At 33.2% G+C, this 17,469-nt stretch overlaps 1 protein-coding gene across 1 annotated transcript in view; it reads right to left on the reverse strand.

Moving 5' to 3' along the window:
- Positions 1 to 1,724: 1,724 nt before the first annotated feature.
- Positions 1,725 to 17,469, reverse strand: part of DAZL (deleted in azoospermia like) — a 34,758-nt gene continuing 19,013 nt past the window's right edge. The window contains exons 5-14 of the mRNA XM_044254838.1: positions 10,896 to 11,042; positions 10,534 to 10,625; positions 9,728 to 9,779; positions 9,243 to 9,306; positions 9,013 to 9,152; positions 7,592 to 7,663; positions 6,801 to 6,851; positions 5,678 to 5,791; positions 4,500 to 4,598; positions 1,725 to 1,778 (exon numbers count right to left, since the gene is read on the reverse strand). Of these exons, the coding sequence (XP_044110773.1) occupies positions 1,725 to 1,778; positions 4,500 to 4,598; positions 5,678 to 5,791; positions 6,801 to 6,851; positions 7,592 to 7,663; positions 9,013 to 9,152; positions 9,243 to 9,306; positions 9,728 to 9,779; positions 10,534 to 10,625; positions 10,896 to 11,042 (885 nt within the window). The remainder of the gene's footprint in view (positions 1,779 to 4,499; positions 4,599 to 5,677; positions 5,792 to 6,800; positions 6,852 to 7,591; positions 7,664 to 9,012; positions 9,153 to 9,242; positions 9,307 to 9,727; positions 9,780 to 10,533; positions 10,626 to 10,895; positions 11,043 to 17,469) is intronic.

Consider the following 17,469-nt stretch of genomic DNA (forward strand, 5'->3'; position numbering starts at 1 on the left):
AGGTCATATTGGGATAATTAGAATTGGCTCTTTCAAATTTAGGTATCATTTAGAGTAACCTGGAAATTTAATCACAGAATGATACATGTAAGAATGTTATAGCACAACCCAAAAAAAGTACAGAGAATTTTTTAAAGGACAAATTTCAGGGCACTTTCAAATTCTGAGGCATAAGAAAGCCCTCTCAGGGATCCTTAAGTTAAAAGACTCTTCCCTTCAGATTCAGAGTAAAAATTATTAGGGATTATAAAACAACAATGAAGACAGATGATATGGCCCACAGTAATTGCCTTACGTTAGGGCTAAATAGAGTCTCCATGTTTTTAGTGAAGGGACCAATGAAAGAAAGGCCAGGAAGCCACTTTAAACTCATTTTCATGGCAGGTCAAATGATGCTGATCCAGTGTTTCCCTTAGAAAGGTTTTGTCCTGTTGCTACCTTTTCAAGGCTTAGCCCTCAAACTGTTCAAGTTGCTACTTCTCTTCTTTATATCATCTGTTCAAGGACCAAACCTCCTGGAAGAATGGTGCTACAGACTGGAAAATCAAACTGTAAGGGCAGCAAAGGGGCTCTAGTGCTCTAGCTGTCACAATTTACAACATCTAACAAAGAGACTAGCTAATCTAGAAATGATTGTTAGCTCTGTCCTAGTATATTCTAGAGATACACTTAAAACTTTAGTGGTTTTGAAACACAACCACTTTGACTCTTTTAAACATATTTTACTTTAAAAAGGGAACTATAATAGGTTAACAGGCAAAAATAAAATATATTTGCTCTTTAACAAATAACTAATATTTCAATGTTTTTATAAAAACAATTCCTTTCAGATACTCTGATTAACCTTTTAAGTGACATAAAAAAAGTTTCAGCATTCTTTAATAGCAGTATTTTGCACAATTTAAGATACAGCCATTGAGTTTAGCATTTCAAGGGAAAAAAAAAATTAAAGAAAAAAGGAGAATGGTAACTCACTGAGAAGCAGCTTATGTACCTAGTAAAATTTTGTTTGTTTTGGATTTTTAAAAAAATTATGCCCAGAATTTTAGTTATCCTAATTAGCATCCCAATCAAATAAGATATCTATTTGTGGATTCTAGATAAAAAACAAGTACTTTGAACTAATAAACTTAAGACCCACTGATTGGACTGTTTGTTTAGACTCTCTTTTACTGGGTTTAGACAAGGAAGACTTCAATAAAGCTAACTATATATTGAGTTCCACTGATTAAAAATACAGTTTTAAAAACTCTGCTTTTGTGGTAAATTTCGAGACATATCATAAATGTAAAGAACAATACTGTAAATATTGTACTGTTCACAAGTACTTGTTGGAGAAGTGAAATGCTTGAATTCAAACTATCAAAATTCTGACCTTTCAAAATAGGTTTTCTAATTTTTGGAAAATCAGCAATTGCTTTTAAACTCTTAAAATGTCAGTTTCAATTAAAAAAAATCCTTACAGATAAAGTTATTCCTTTCAGTCTCAATTATTTTTTACTTTCAACTATATATTGAACACAGAACCAGTTTCTAAATAAATATCTAATGAACAGTTTCAATGTAAAATAAAACTAGGCAATCTACCACAACTTATGTAAGAAAGTCTGAGTGTGAGTTATAAAAATTCAGAATTAAACTTCTATAATAGTGAAAACTTTCAGTCTCTTCTTAATAATCAAAACCAGCAACTTTCCATGAGACTAGAAAGTTAGCAGAGAGGATCAAACAGATTTAAGCACTGCTCGACTTCTTCTAAAGTGATGTACTCTTTTGTCCTAGAAAAGACAGAAACAGTCCTTTTTTACTTCATTGAAAATTTTGTATTATCACTATGACCTAAGATAGTTGCAAAATACTTAAAAGCATTTATTCTGGGTTTAAAAAAAACTATCAATAACAAGAGAAAAATGATCCTTTCTGGGAAGCTTTCTTGAACTTTAAGATAACAAATATACCAATGACCTAGTTTTATTCAACAATTTAAAAAGAAATCTCAGTAAACTCAAACAGAGGACTTGGGAGTCAAAGTCATTTTATTAAGATTCTTAATTAATGACTCGGCAGTGATGTCACCAAAGACAGCTGGTGGAAAACATACGTAATTTTTAAAAAGTACTGTTTTTACTAACAGAGTGCATCTGGTAGAAATCACAGCTTGAGTACAGCACTCCACTTTGAACTCAAATACTATGCTTTTTGGTTAAAAAAACAAAAATTTTGCTATATTTAAAGGCATACCCTTAACTTGTGATCAAGATATATCATTCTTCAGGAAATGAAGAGATAAATAAAAAATATACATAAAATTTCCTTTCACTTTATTTTGCCTGTGGATGTGCAAATATTAAGAAGTAAGGCCTTATAAAAAGGAACGGAGCTGAATGAACTAGTACTAACACAACGGGATTTTCTTTTCTCTAAGAGCTTAACTGTGTGCCCTTTTCCTAAGATTAAATTCAGTTGTCATATAAAGAAGAGTGGCTTCTGGAAATTTTGCAATCTGTCAACAGGATAATATCCTATTTAGGTTAAAGCCCAGAAAAGTGGTCACAAACACAAGTTATCTTCAGAGGTCGGGTAGGATGTGAAGATTTTAAAGACAACATGGAAAAGTATATACCTTGCCTTGATACATTCAAATTCAATTAAAACAACAATAACATTTAGCCAATCAAAAGAGGTCTAGATACCAGAAAACTTTAGACTACCAACTTTTGACTCCTAGAGCAGAAGAACAGAAAACTGAAGATTCCAAGTAAGGTTTTTGCCTAATACCAGGTGAAAACTCAAGTTTAAAGAGTACTTTTTGCTTTGCAAACATATCATTTAAGTACTACCTATTTAACCTTCAGAACTTTGGGCAAGGTAGGCTGCCATACAACCCTAGTTCTTTCCTTTTAAATTATACTGTCTGTGTATAATGAAATAATAAGCGAACAAACATCAAAATTTTAAATCAATGTGTTTTGCTTCCTATTGTGAAGATGACAATAACTTAATCCTGCTATGGTTCTGCTCTTCTTCTGTATTAAGAAGGAAGTCCTTAGTATATCCTTTAAAAAGGCTTTAAGTTTCACCCTATGCCCATTCATAGGCAGAAAAAAAGATACTCTCCTTTCCTTGTTTTAAGACAGAAAACAATAGTTAAAAACTTCCCTTTGAATATAAGTCATTTTGGAGAAATTCTAGCAATTTCTCAAAAGGTTAAACATAGTTACTGTTAGTCAGCAGTTTCATTCCCCAGGTATATACCTAAGAGAAATAAAAGCATAGGTCCACAGAATAACTTGTCCATGAATGTTCACAGCATTTTTCATCAGAGTTAGAAAGTGGAAACAACCCAAGTTGTCTCTTAAGTAATAAATACACAAGGGTGGTATATCCATAAATAAAAAGAGATGGAAGTACTGATATACACTGTAACACTGATGAACCTTAAAAGCATTATGCTAAGTGAAGGAAGCCAGTTGCAAAATTTCACATATTGCATTATTCTATTTATATGAAATGTCCAGAATAGGAAAATCTTTATTTAAAAAAAAAAAAAAAAAAAAAGCAGGTTAGTGACTCCCTAGGGGTAGAGGACCTGGGGGGAAATAAAGAGTGACCACTAGCGGCTTAAGAGGGGATTAAAATATTCTAAAACTGATTGTGGTCAAAATTGTATTCACAATTTTGTGAATACACTAAAAAATGGAGTTGTTTTAAATGGGTTTACTGTATGGTAGTATACTGTATCTCATAAACCTGTTATAAAAAAAAAAAAACCTTTCTTTTGCACAATATTCCTCCCCCATTAGAGTGAACTGAAAGTCTACTGGCACCATTTTCCCCACAGCATTTGTTCCCTTTGTGTCTCTGTGTTACATTTTAGTAATTCTCTTAATATTTCACGCATTATTATTATTGTTATTTGTTATGGTGATCTAGGGTCAGTGATTCTGACTCACTGAAAGCTCAGATGACAGCATTTTTTTAAGCAATAAAGTGTATTTTAACTAAGATATATATACTTTTTTCTAGATATACTGCTATTGCACATTTCATAGACTACAGTACAGTGTGAACATAACTTTTATATGTACTGAGAAACAAAAAAATTCATTTGACTTACTTTATTGCATATTTAACCTATTGCACCAGTATGAAACTGAACCTGAGGTATCTCCGAGGTATGTTCTGCTTTATGTACCTAAAATTTCCTCTTTTTCCATTTGGTCAAGCCAATATTCTCTTTCAACTCTCTTCTTTCACAACCTTTTCAATTATAAACTTCTGCTAAAGGTTTCTTCCCTAAGGACAAACTACACTAGATCAAGGTTTGAGCAGCGTAAAATAGCCAGGTAAAACTCACTCACAGAGGTTTTCTGAGTTACAGTCAAATCCAAGAGTTCAATTAAATGTTCTTTGTAATCTCAAAACATATATACCACAGAAAAAAAGATGCTTTATAGCTGACAGATATGCTTTTTATCCTGTATATTATTCTGTCATACCTTGAAGTAGTCGTCCTGAGTAACAAGAGAGTTTCTCAGTCTGTTCTCTGGGTTAAATAGACAAGACACCACAGTCTGTATGCTTCTGTCCACAGATTTCTGAAAAGAAAAGTATTTTCAGTATTTTACTCACTTTAACAAGCTTTTAAAAGAAAGTTGGACAAATACATGTGCTTCTTTCTGAAGAATTCTTATGTAATCTATAAAATACTATGTAATTCACAATATATTACATTTTCATGTAATTCATTACATGTCAATAAGTAACTTTTTATCAAATAAAATTTTTTGGAATCTTAAGAGTACTAGTTGTAAAGCTCAATTTAGTAATATTAGATATTTGCTCAAGGCTCTTTAATTTTTCCTGATAAATAAGAAACAATGAACTTCAACATTCCAAGAAAAAACATCGAGGATAAAACCTGATAATTTTAACTATTCATCATTCAAATCAAGGCATTTTCTTTTTACTCTGTAGTTGAGTAGTTCTCAACAACTTCTTCCATTGAGAAACACAAGGATAAATTTCACACAATCCAATGGGAAACCTTCAATATTATTATATACATTCCTATCACATCAACTACTTCCACATTCCCACCCACTCAAGAAAAACAGGAGCACTGAAGAGCGCACTGCTAGTAGTTTGTTCTAATGATTAAAAAAGAAGCAACTCCACCTATTTCAGTATTTCAGTTATAACTAGTGACTCCACCACTCTTGAGAGCTGCTACCATATACAATATTATGGAGAGAATACAATAAATAATTATATATTACTATTCAGCTAAATAAATGTTTAAATGGGAAAAAAGGTAGGTATAATTCATACTAATCTCTTTTGAAGTGAGGATTCTTGAGGAAACCTACCTGTCTTCTGCATTCTACCAATTACATTAATAGTTATTTAAGTATGATTTTAAAAACCATGAAAATATAAGAGAGAAAAGTCTACTCTTTCAGAAATTATATGTAAACACTGAAAGCTTGGGGGTACCCCAAATTTCATCAACTTTTATAAAAACTGCCAAATTATTAGTCAGTAACTTAAGCTCTGTAATTTTTGGCTTCCCTACTTAAATTTGAAAAAAGATGCTTACATCTCAAAGGGCCATTATTAAAACTTCAAAAAATAATTGTGAAAATATAAATATCAATAAACAAAATTAGATGTTTGCCTTTTGTGGGCCATTTCCTGAGGATGGAGTAGCTTCATGAACTGAACATTCACTTTGCAAAACTTCAGCTCCTGGATCAACTTCATTACAGTGGTAGTTAACAGCAGTATAAGCCTAAATTACAATAAAAGTATAATTAAAGAGATGTACATTAGATACATTTCTAAACAATTTATTCTTCAAATTAGGTAAGCTTATATTTAGCATTTAAATGTGGGTGGTGTTGTCATTTTTGTATTATTTCAGAAACTTTGAATTGAATAGCTGAAAAGCACTAAAATAGTCTTTTATTTGAAAAGTCTTCTAAGCTTCAACAAAATTAGATTAGAAGGGCTCTAAGAAAGACACTCCAACATGTAGTAATAGAATTAAGAATTTACCAGTGCCTAAGAATTTTAACTCATGTTATATTATTCAAAGGTCCAATCCTGATAAAAGGTAAATCCGGGAAAAAAAGGAAAAAAAAAAAAAAGGTAAAGGCTCAAGTGTTTCAGAGCTAACAGCCTCTTTTATTTCTCATCAGTGAAATACATGTTTTTCTTCAACAGATGTTTTTACGGGTAGAAAACTAGAGACAGTTTCAATACTAATTCTAAATTCTTTGAATTAGAATTAGCATAGGTATTAATACTATCTTTCTTGGATTATATACAATTTAGCACCTGTTGTATGCAGAGCAGCCATTGTCTTAACGTAAGAACAATCTGAGAAACGAAAAGCACAGTTTCTTGCATGAAAGAATAAACTTGGCGTTGACAAGAAATCAATAAAAAACACATGTGATACAGAATTTAAAAATAATTATGCCCAGGCATATGTGAGATGGCAAAAGGCAAAGAAACATTTAACAGTTAAAATAAGAAAAGATTTTAAAATAAAGAAAAGAAAGGGGTGGCTGTGTGCCTCAGTTCATTAAGTGTCTGATTCTTGATTTTGGCTCAGGTCATGATCCCGGGGTTGTGAGACTGAGGCCCACATCTGGCTCTGTACTGGGTGTAGAGCCTGCTTAAATTTCTCTCTCCCTCTCCCTCTTCCCCTCCACTCTCTCTCCCTCTCCAAAAATAAATAAGTAAATAAATAATAAAAAATTAAAGAAAGTGTATGTTTGGCTAATTCACCTTACCGGGGGTATAACATAACTCCTTTGTTCTCCAGCAGGCCACTGTGGTGGCATCTTAAAAAAAGAGAGAGAGAGAAAGAGAGAGAGAGAGGCAGTAACAGTTAACAATTCCTATAAATTTTCATGAATGTGAAAGATAGACAATGTTGAAATATTTATCAAGCTGGATTCTTGAACTTGTAGTAACAGAAACATAAGGGAAGAAAAAAGTACTTTATGTTTCTAATACCTGAGGGTTTGTTACTTTCATATATGAACTCTAAGTTTTTCTCGATTTTCTGTGTTGGCTTTCAGAAAAAAAAAAATAATAGCTTTGAATTTATGACCATAGATAATGGTCATGGGTCACAGATACAGCCATATCTATGGTAGAAATTCAGAGACCTACTCCCTTGTAGGTCAGCTAAAATAAGCACTAGCAAATATAATTGGAATCCAATGCTCTAAGAATTGGGTAATCATTTTATTTTGACCAATCCCACTAGAAGAAATTGTAAAAGTCAGTCAGGACATTTCAGTTATTTGACAACAAGGATGAAGAATGTATGCTGAAATACAGAAGAGGACAGCAAATATTCTAAGACAATACAAGACAAAACTTTGTGCTAATAAGTATATTCCTGTTAAAATACATTCCATGTTTTCTAAATAACTAGAGGTCCTAATCCTAGACTCATTCTAACTTTTTACCTTATGTTAAGCATACTCAACTAAACAAACTATTACAAAAATTTATATGAATAAAGGCCTCAATAGTATTCCAAAGTAAATCATGTTGTTCCCTCTTAAATTACCTGATAATTATATACAGGCAGCTGATATCCAGTGATGACCTGAACAGGTGAACTTGGATAAGGAGGATAGGCCTGAGAATAAAGTTTATAGAAAGACTGCATTAACAAACAAAATTCTTAAAAATTAAAAAGAAGTCTTATTCCCAATACAACCCAAGTATGAAAACAAATCTATACACAAATGCAGAATTCTATTGGAGTGATTGTCTTCATGAAGAAAAATTCTTTGTCAAATGTTAAGTCTTTTGGTTGGGGAGGAGGAAGAGATAACTGAGGGAAGTGACTTACTTTACCCATTTATCTTTATCTTACTTGTATATTTGCCTCCACTAAGAAGTGTCTTCCGTACACTGATAAAGTTCTATTAGAATAGACTTCCATGTTAAAGTTATATTAATACACCTGTTATTTCTTTGTTAAAACATTTTCAAGAAATTTTGTATTCATTTTGGGTAATGTGTAGCCAATGTGTAGTCTTCCTACATACTCAGTGGCTCTGTATTTCATTTCTAAAAGGTAAAGGCCATATTTAACCTAAAACTGAAGGGGAAAAAAAACCCCTAATAGAATGTCTTACACCCTTCAATATTTACTGATTGAAATCGTCTATGTAATACATGCATGAATAGACCCAAGTAAATAATACTTCACAGTAAGTGTTAGGAACAAGTAGGGGTTTTCTTCTAACCATGTTTAGAGCCAGAAAAATAACAAATATATGACCTACATTTCAGATAGGTGGAAAATGTAAACTAATGAGAGACACTACAGAACTACTTCACTACTATTTCTCTTTTCCTGCAAATAAAAGTTTTTTAAACTGAAGAAATAAAGAAAAAAATCATTGTTACCCATCATCAATAGGAGATAATAAGTATTCCAAAGCCCATTAAAAATATTAAAGAAACCAGGACCAAACAAATTATATACCAGAAACACAGAATTTACAAATATAGTTATCTTTAGAAACCTTTTCCCATTCTAGATCCAGAACACATCCAGAAGCCAGGAATCTGTATGAGAAGACATCTGAAAATCACTGCAAATAAAGAATAACTATAACTGCCAAACATGTAAGAAAAGCTGCTTTCAAATATTTTAGGAGTTACCGCATGGGAAAAACAGATGAGTATGTTTTTGTAGTTACAGAGGTCAGTTCTAAGATAAAGGTTTACAAACTATATAGCAGCAGATTTTAGCTTGGTATAAGAAACAAAATTGAGAATAAAAGATTTCTAACAAAAGTAACAGATTTCCTTCCCATCACTCAAAGTATTCAGAGAGTAATATCACTTATTAAGGAAATTCCACCATTTCTCATTTCAGAGAGTAAAATGTGAGACTGGCTTATTTTTAAGGTGGCCCCATCAATAAAAATCTCCAAAACCATTAAAAAATAAAGGAAGAAGAATAATTCTTACCTGAACATACTGAGTAATAGGATTCATCATGGTTGGAGGCTGCATATAAGTTTCAGTGTTTGGATTACTCCATACACTCTGAAACTGTGGTGGAGGAGGAGGATTAAAAACCAAAGGACGAGGCTGCACATGATAAGCACCTTTTTAAAGAATAAAATGAAAATAAAGTCCACTTTTAGTTTTCTGAAGAGTTATACATGTCAAAAAGAATAACTCTCCTCTTTACTTACATAAATTTTGTTTCCTGATTGCAGGTCCCAGTTTCAGCTTTTTACCATGGAAATTTATCTGTGACTGAAAATAAACAACGAAACTAAAATCAATTTTCAAAGTCTACTTTTGAGACTTTGGTAAACACCCCAGGTCTTCTAAAATCTATACCCTCAGAGAAGATCAATAGTAACAACATACTCAATCAAAATTTATCAGCATGAAGCTATCTTAACATCTCACCACTCAAGTGTTGAAAAGAGTCTTGGAATTTGATCAAAAAATTTTACACTCTGTCTGAAACCTTTCCTGTCTCTAGTTCATGAAGCCAGATGTCCAATTACAAATAAACAGGGCTGACAAGTTACATAAAATTACTCAAGGTTTGGATTTCAAACGAAGTTATTTCTATATTTTATACAAGGCTATATATATTCAGGACTCAAACAACACTAAGCATTGCATCCTTAAGCTACTTAAGAGATTTTGCCATAAGATTACTTACTTCTACTATCTTCTGCACATCCACATCATTATAAAATGAAACAAATCCATAGCTAAAAACACAGATAAATAATGTGTAAAAATCACCAGCATAATAGTACAAAACTTCTAATATCATTGAAATGATTGAAAGAAATGATAATGATAAAAAATGAAGAATGTACTGAGATAAATATTCGTTAGATGTACATGATCAATCCTCTATTAATATTACTGTTTTTTATTTTCTTCCCCGATCTATGTCAGAATGTGTAAAGATTAATGTAGTGTAGAACATCATTTGTTAACAGAAAATTCCTATCTATGAACCTGAATTTATTATCTAAGGCAAGATGGTTAAAATTTAAAATACTGTTTAATACATGAAGAAAATAACTCTTTGTGGGGCACCTGGGTGGCTCACTGGGTTAAAGCCTCTGCCTTTGGCTGAGGCCATGATCCCAGGGTCCTGGAATTGAGCCCTGCATTGGACTCTTTGCTCAGCAGAAAGCCTGCTTCCTCCTCCCTCTTCTGCCTGCCTCTCTGCCTACTTGTGATCTCTGTCAAATAAATAAATAAAAATCTTGAAAAAAAAAAGAGAAAAGAAAATAACTCTTGGATAAAACGGATTAATCCACTTAAATAAATGATGGAAAATATTTACATATAAACACTGTGAAAATGACAAATAGAAGAGCTGACAACAAACTTACCCTTTATATGAAAGAAAGGAACAAGGCAACAGATTTATACAAGTGTAAGAAAACAAATTTTGAATTTTTCTAGGTTAGTTATTTTTTATTTTCACAGTGAACATGTTGTACTTACCCTTTGGACACACCAGTTCGATCCGTGATTATCTTCACTTCTTTTACTGAACCATATCTAGCAAAGAAACTTCTAATTTCGGTTTCATCCATCTATAGAGAAGAATTTGACTTCAAGAGTAAAAACTCAACATTCAAAGTTTTTAAGTATACTATAAAGAATATTTGATGATGTGGAAATATCTCCCCCAAGTATCCCCAAACCACCTGCAGATCTTTGTCAATGATAGTTTTAGTCTCTATACGTTAAACATAAACCTAATTCCAAATCTGAATGAAATTCCAAAAAACCTTATGTTTACAACAGGGCCCCAACCTCCTTATTCACTAAATATTTTTTTAAATAAATGAAATATACAATACCCTAACATCAATTCCACCAACAAAAACGGTGTTGGGCATGATTTTGCCTTCTGGTAAAACATAGCCTTGGCTGGTTGTAGCTGATGAGGACTGAGTGCTGGCCTCTCTGGAGATGGTTGAGTTTGGAGTCTCAGGATTTGCAGCAGACTGTAATTTGGAAAGTAGATATCATCACTAGACATTCAGGCAAAAACCATGTATATGAAATAAAATCTTTGTATTTAAAATACAAAATATTTTCATAAAAATTACTTTCACAGTAAATTGGCCAGCAATACAGCTCAGTTTAGGTTTAGGATTAAAAATAATCAGACTAGGGGCCCCTGTGTTGCTTAATCAGTTAAGATTATGATTCACAGTCATGAGATCCAACCCCATGTCGGCTCCTTGCTGGGTGTGAAGTCTGCTTAAGATTCTCTCTCCCTCTCCTTCTCCGGAACCCCACCCCTCTCTAAAACTAAACTGAAGTAAACTAAACTAAATTAGCATGAAACTTTTAACAAAAGAATATAGGACCCTCTTAAAACCAGTGTTGCTCATCATCTCTTACATAGAGTAGAAAACGGACTTTATACTGAGTTTGTGAACTGGAAAGTTCAGATTTGTAAAAATAGCTCCTAAAGTCATCCTGTTGTATGCCAGTAAACAAACTTTCCCTTTATTAAGTGCCTTATTAAAAAACATGGGAAATCTTTGAAAAATATAAATGAACCTTTCAAAAATACACATCAAAGATTTAAACTGATTTATTTTCCCTCCTCTTTCTAGTCACCAAAATTAACATGGATTTTATAATTAACTACTCCATGTGTTAGCATGCATTTACTTTAGAAATGAAAACATTATTTGCTCACATATCGTAACTCCTGCTGAAAAAGGCTTACAATCTTTTCCTCTAGTACTAGGGTTTTCAAAGCATCTTTTGAAATAATATTTTTCTTCTTCGATAACACCAAGTCAGTCCCACTGATAATTCTAATTTTCACAGTGGGCTAATAGAAAATACTATCTTTGATACTATCTTTATTTTCAGTTAAAGAGACCCACACATGAAACTCATTATTTTTCTGGATTCTAATTCAGACCTCTATCTTTAGTCTTTCCATACTAATATTAACATAAATTTTTCTGAAGCAAAATTTACTGGTAATATATATGTTGGAAAAGTAGTATAGCATAGTGAAAGAAAAATGGATTTAGTCAGGGGATCAAGGTTCATTTGCCTTACTTAGTTAGAAGCCACTTATTTGGCAGCTGTTTATAACTGGGAAAACTGCTTTGAGACTGAAGGTAACATCTGCAAATCTGTTTTGTAAAGTATAATGTGGCATGCCAATATAAATTAGTGCCCTGTTATTTGAATTTATTTTCAAAAGGATAAAAAGTTTCTTTCCTAGTTTTACTATTTACTTATTTTGTGATGTTTTATTAATTAATAACTAATTTCAACTGGAATTTAAGGAACTAGTTTATGGTATATCCACTTATTTGGAGTTCATTTATGAAGTGCCTATTGATTTTAAAAGGGAAATACAAAAGACTACAAAAGAGGGAAACCTATTATATTTCCTCTTATGGAGAAAAATAAGGTTAAAAAAAGCAATGGATACATATTTTTTAAAAAGGGAGCACAGTGATTTTTACAGAAATTAGTAACAATACTAGAGTATTTTTTTGAATTAGAATTCTTATTTTGTTAGATTTTTGAAGTTACTGATAAATTTAAGATTCTACAAATTGTTGTACTATTTAGAGATGAAATCTGAACTGTCCCATCACCAAATGTGTTTGCGTTTTTCTCTATTAATCTGTGCACATACAATTACCCTTGAAAACACGGATTTGAACTGTCCAGGTCATTTATTCACAGATTAAAAAACAAAACAAAACAGTACAGTACTGTAAATCCATTTTTCTCTTCCTTATAATTTTCTAAATAATTTTTCTCTAGCTTATTTTATTGTAAAAACATAGTATATAATCCATATAACTTGCAAATTGTGTTTATCAATGGTTTGTGTTATCAGTAAGGCTTCCAATCAACAGTAGGCTACTAGTAATTAAGTTTTGAGGGAGTCAAAATTTACATGCCAACTTTTGAGTTTGTGTGGAGGGAGGGTGAGTCAGCATTCCTAAACCCTATATTATTCAAGAGTCAACTATAGGGGTGCCTGGGTGGCTCAGTGGGTTAAAGCCTCTGCCTTTGGCTCAGGTCATGATCCCAGGGTCCTGGGATCAAGCCCTACATCAAGCTCTCTGCTCAGCAGGGAGCCTGCTTCCTCCTCTCTCTCTGCCTGCCTCTTTGCCTACTTGTGATCTCTATCAGATAAATAAAAATCTTAAAAAAAAAAAAAGTCAACTGTACTTACTTTTATGTGTTTCTATTTGGGTACTTCCTAATTCTTTCCTGTAACTCTACTATAGTAATAGTTCATGACAATGTAGTAGTATAAAAACCTGTTGCTAAAGTTTTTTCATTTTTTGTTTTTAGTTTTTTCTACGTGGGACTGTATTACATAAGCCACATATCTTGAACCATTGAAACTTAACTAGATTTCCCTTCACTATAAACAAATTACCAGTCCTTTTCAGTTAGCTCCTTCAGAAGTCAAAACAAATAAAACAGTGGTTCTGAAATTCTTATAGACTTTCTTTTCTCCTCAATTTCCCCTTCATCTGTGGATGAACTTTGGATAGCTTTCTATTTGACAAACTGTTTAGTATTATCTATCCATCAACGACAATGGATTAATGTATTTTAATTTGGAGGTATATAGTATCAGGCCAGAAATCTATGCCACATTATGAACAGTTATGATACTATATTATTTCTCAACTAGGGGAGAAATATTTTGTGGTCCAGGGACATTTTTGATTGTTACAGCTAAGGGATACGCCTTATATCTGGTGGTAGAGGCCAAGAATACAGTATAAACATCCTATAATGCAAAAGCAGCTTCCCACAGCAAGATATTACCTGTCCCAAAATGTGAATAGAGTCATGGTTGAGAACTCTGTGATAGTGTGTACAGAATTGAAAAGCAAAGTTCTGATTCTCAAATTCTATTTATAGAAGTAAAATGGATATTTGACACACTAAACAATAATTTTGAGGGGAAGTACATTGCATATTATAGGAAGTTTGGTTTGGGATTGCTTTATTCAAATTCAGTTTGGTTAATTGAGAAATTAAATGTAATATTCATCAAATCATTTTACTAGTGTCTTAACATCTTAAGGCACTAGCCTGTCTTAGTCCTCAGCCAGCAGGGGGCACTCAAAGCTAACAAAGTGAGAAAAGTATTCTGTTTTTACCAAGACTGATTTTTAAGGGATTTTAAAACTTTTACTGTGTGTTTATTTACACATAATTATAATTTATACATATGATTAACATACAATTTATATATACAACATCCACAACCAATAAACAACTTTTAATACTTTTAAACTATTGCTAAAAACACTCCACAAATAAATGCTTAGGCTAAAGCAAAAAGTTTGGTGTTAAAAGTATTCACCTTAACCATCAATAGTATACAGAAAATAAATTTAAAGCAAATTTAACATAATAAGTAATTATTTTTCTTAATTATACATTCAAGTGAGTTGGTGGGTTTTGAGATGAGTAATGCTAGGAAATTAAATAGGGCGGAACTTGGAGGCCATCATATACACAATACTCATCACTGCTATTTATAGTAATATATTCACTGTTCTACCTGGATAACAAAATGACAAAATTAACTAAAAGCAGGAAAAAAGCTGTATCATTACTAAAGCTCCTGGGCTGTCAACTAACATTATTTCATTCAACTATTATATCTACATGCAAGCAAACTGAAATCTAAAACTGACTACAAAAAAGGTCCAATTTGTAGTCATCAAAATTCTATCCATAAAAGTAGCAGCTAATAAAGAGAAAAGCTAAAAGGAAATAGGAAACGAAAATCAGAATTAGACCTCCTAAGTAAATCCAAGAGTGGACACTTGGGGGTGGGGGGGGGGGATCCAAACAATAAATCAAACTAGCAAGAAAATGGGCAAGAAAGCATAAATATAAATTTTTCTTGAAAAAGGTGCTATGACCACAGATTGTAAGATAATGCTATGTAGAAACTCTCTGGAAGTAAATTTGGAAATCTTGATAAAATAGTCAACTTGCTAGAAAAATGTGAATTTTAAAAAACAATCTAAAGAAAGGAAAGAATACTTGATTCTTAGGCTCAGTTTCACTGGGAGTTTTTTCAAACTGTAAAGAAACCGATTTTTTGTGCATGTGCAGGGCACAAGACAGAAACAATGGTAGACAGACGACAGAGGGTAGGAGAAAGAAAATTCAAGGGTACCTAGTTGGTAGTGTCTGGCCCTTGATCTCAAGGTTGTGAGTTTCAGCTCCTTGGGTACAGAGATCACTTAAATAAACAAACTTTAAAAAATATCAGTCACTTTAACTGAAAAAAAATTCCAGAGAAAAGACAGGAAAAGAGAATTACTCAAACCATTTTACAAAACTAACACCTCAATAACAAAACCTTATCAAAATGGTCCACCTCAATCTCTAATATTGAAAATTCAAGGATGGTTCATTCTTAGGAAAGCTACTACTGTAACTCACCAATGAAAAAGCATTTTAAAAACTATAGCATTCAGGGGTGCCTGGGTGGCTCAGTGGGTTAAGCCGCTCAGGTTATGATCTCAGGGTCCTAGGATCAAGTCCTGCCTCAGGCTCTCTGCTCAGCAGGGAGCCTGCTTCCCTCTCTCTCTGCCTGCCTCTCCATCTACTTGTGATCTCTCTCTGTCAAATAAATAAGTAAAATCTTTAAGAAAAAAAAAATACAGCATTCATTTTTAAATTTTTTTTTGTTTTTTAATTTTTAAAACCTAAATAAAAGGGAAGAATCTTCTGTTGATGTAATTTTAAGCTAACATGGGGCCTAAAACGAATTCGTCACTTCCACTATAAGTAGGAAATAAAGGCAACTCTGTACCACCACTGTAAATTACAAAGAATTAGTAAGAGTACTTAAAAATCCTTTAAAAAAGATAAACATCCAAATAGAAAGGTGCGTTAAGAATTTATGAGAAAGATATTTTGAAAACTAATGACTTCAACTTAATGATCAAAAAGAAAAAAAACTCATTAAAACATATTTTCCAGCTATTGGTTTGGCAATTCAAAAACTATAACAACTCTCATTGGAAAGAGTGTGGAGAAGAGATCACTCTACATACTCTCTACACACTGGGACCTGGTTCCATTAAGAGTAACTTGGAAGGATATGCTATAATTTAAAGTTGTTTTAAAATGGGCATCAGTCTTTCACCCAGTTGTTTCCTCTTCTGGCAATTAATTTCAAGGAACTAATGGAATAGGCATGCCAAAACATTTGCACAAATATACTTACGACAGTATTGTTTTTTAAACAGAAAAAGTATTCATTATAAGAGAATTTGATAAAAATAAATGATGATATAATCTTACAGTCTGAACATTACATATTTAAAATCATTTTATCTTTGAAATAAGGTCCACTATATTAGGTGAAGGATAGAGGATATAAAATAACAGTATTATGTGACATGGTCCAAATTCTATAAATTAAAGTTCACCTATCTAAATGCAATACATGCATAAAAACAATCTGGAAGGGCATTCATACAGCAAAAACCTGACTAGTGGTTAGAGGTGTTGGGACAATATTTTCTTACACTGATTACGTTCAAATGAGTTAATATGCTACTGTTATAATCAGGGGAAAAAACCCAGCTATTAGCATCTCCCCTTTTCCTCTAAAAATATAGTGAAAAAAAAATACTGGAACTTTTTTTATAGTAACTCAGTGGTTATTACGTAGTAACATGGATAACGACGTAACACAAATAATCACTACAGAATAATACGTTTAATTATACATTTTCATTTTAGTACTTCTATATAGGAATATAAACTACATAAATTTCCTCCCTTTAGCTCGAAAATTGGAGACTAACGATCATACTATAAATCCACACAGTATATAATACATCTGTGAGGTAAGGTTGGTTAAAAGTGTAGCATCTTGGGGTGAATCAACTCTACATTTACCCAAACTCAACATAAACGTACACCCCAAAGAGGTAGTACTACCGTAGGTACGTTATGTCGAAATTCTTGGTTTATCCGGAGAGAAAAAGGGTCCCTCCTAAGCACAAAACTTGTCAACTGCTCAGGGCCGCGGTCCGGGAGGAGCACAGGCGGGCCCGACCTCGTGCGCAGATGATGGCGTCGGTGAATTTGCCGTCCCTAGTTGCCGCACGAGGGAGCCCCCAGCGCCAAGTCAGGAATGAGGGGTCGCCACGGAGGCTCTCCAGTCCCACCCGCCGCCGGATTCCCGCAGGAGCGCACCGCTCCCAACATGCCCACCCATCCCACCCTACCCACCCGCCAGAAAGGAACCCTTAGCCGAGGAAACTCCGGCCCTCCAAGTCAAAAGGCGACTCCCTCAGAGAGTCGGTGCCAGCGGGCGTTCGGTAGGCGGCAGCCTGACGCCATCTCGCGGACGACGCGCTGCCTCTCCCCCCCCCCGCCCCC

The sequence above is a fragment of the Neovison vison genome, chromosome 6 (assembly GCF_020171115.1).
Source record: "Neovison vison isolate M4711 chromosome 6, ASM_NN_V1, whole genome shotgun sequence".
Classification (NCBI taxonomy): Eukaryota; Metazoa; Chordata; class Mammalia; order Carnivora; family Mustelidae; genus Neogale; species Neogale vison.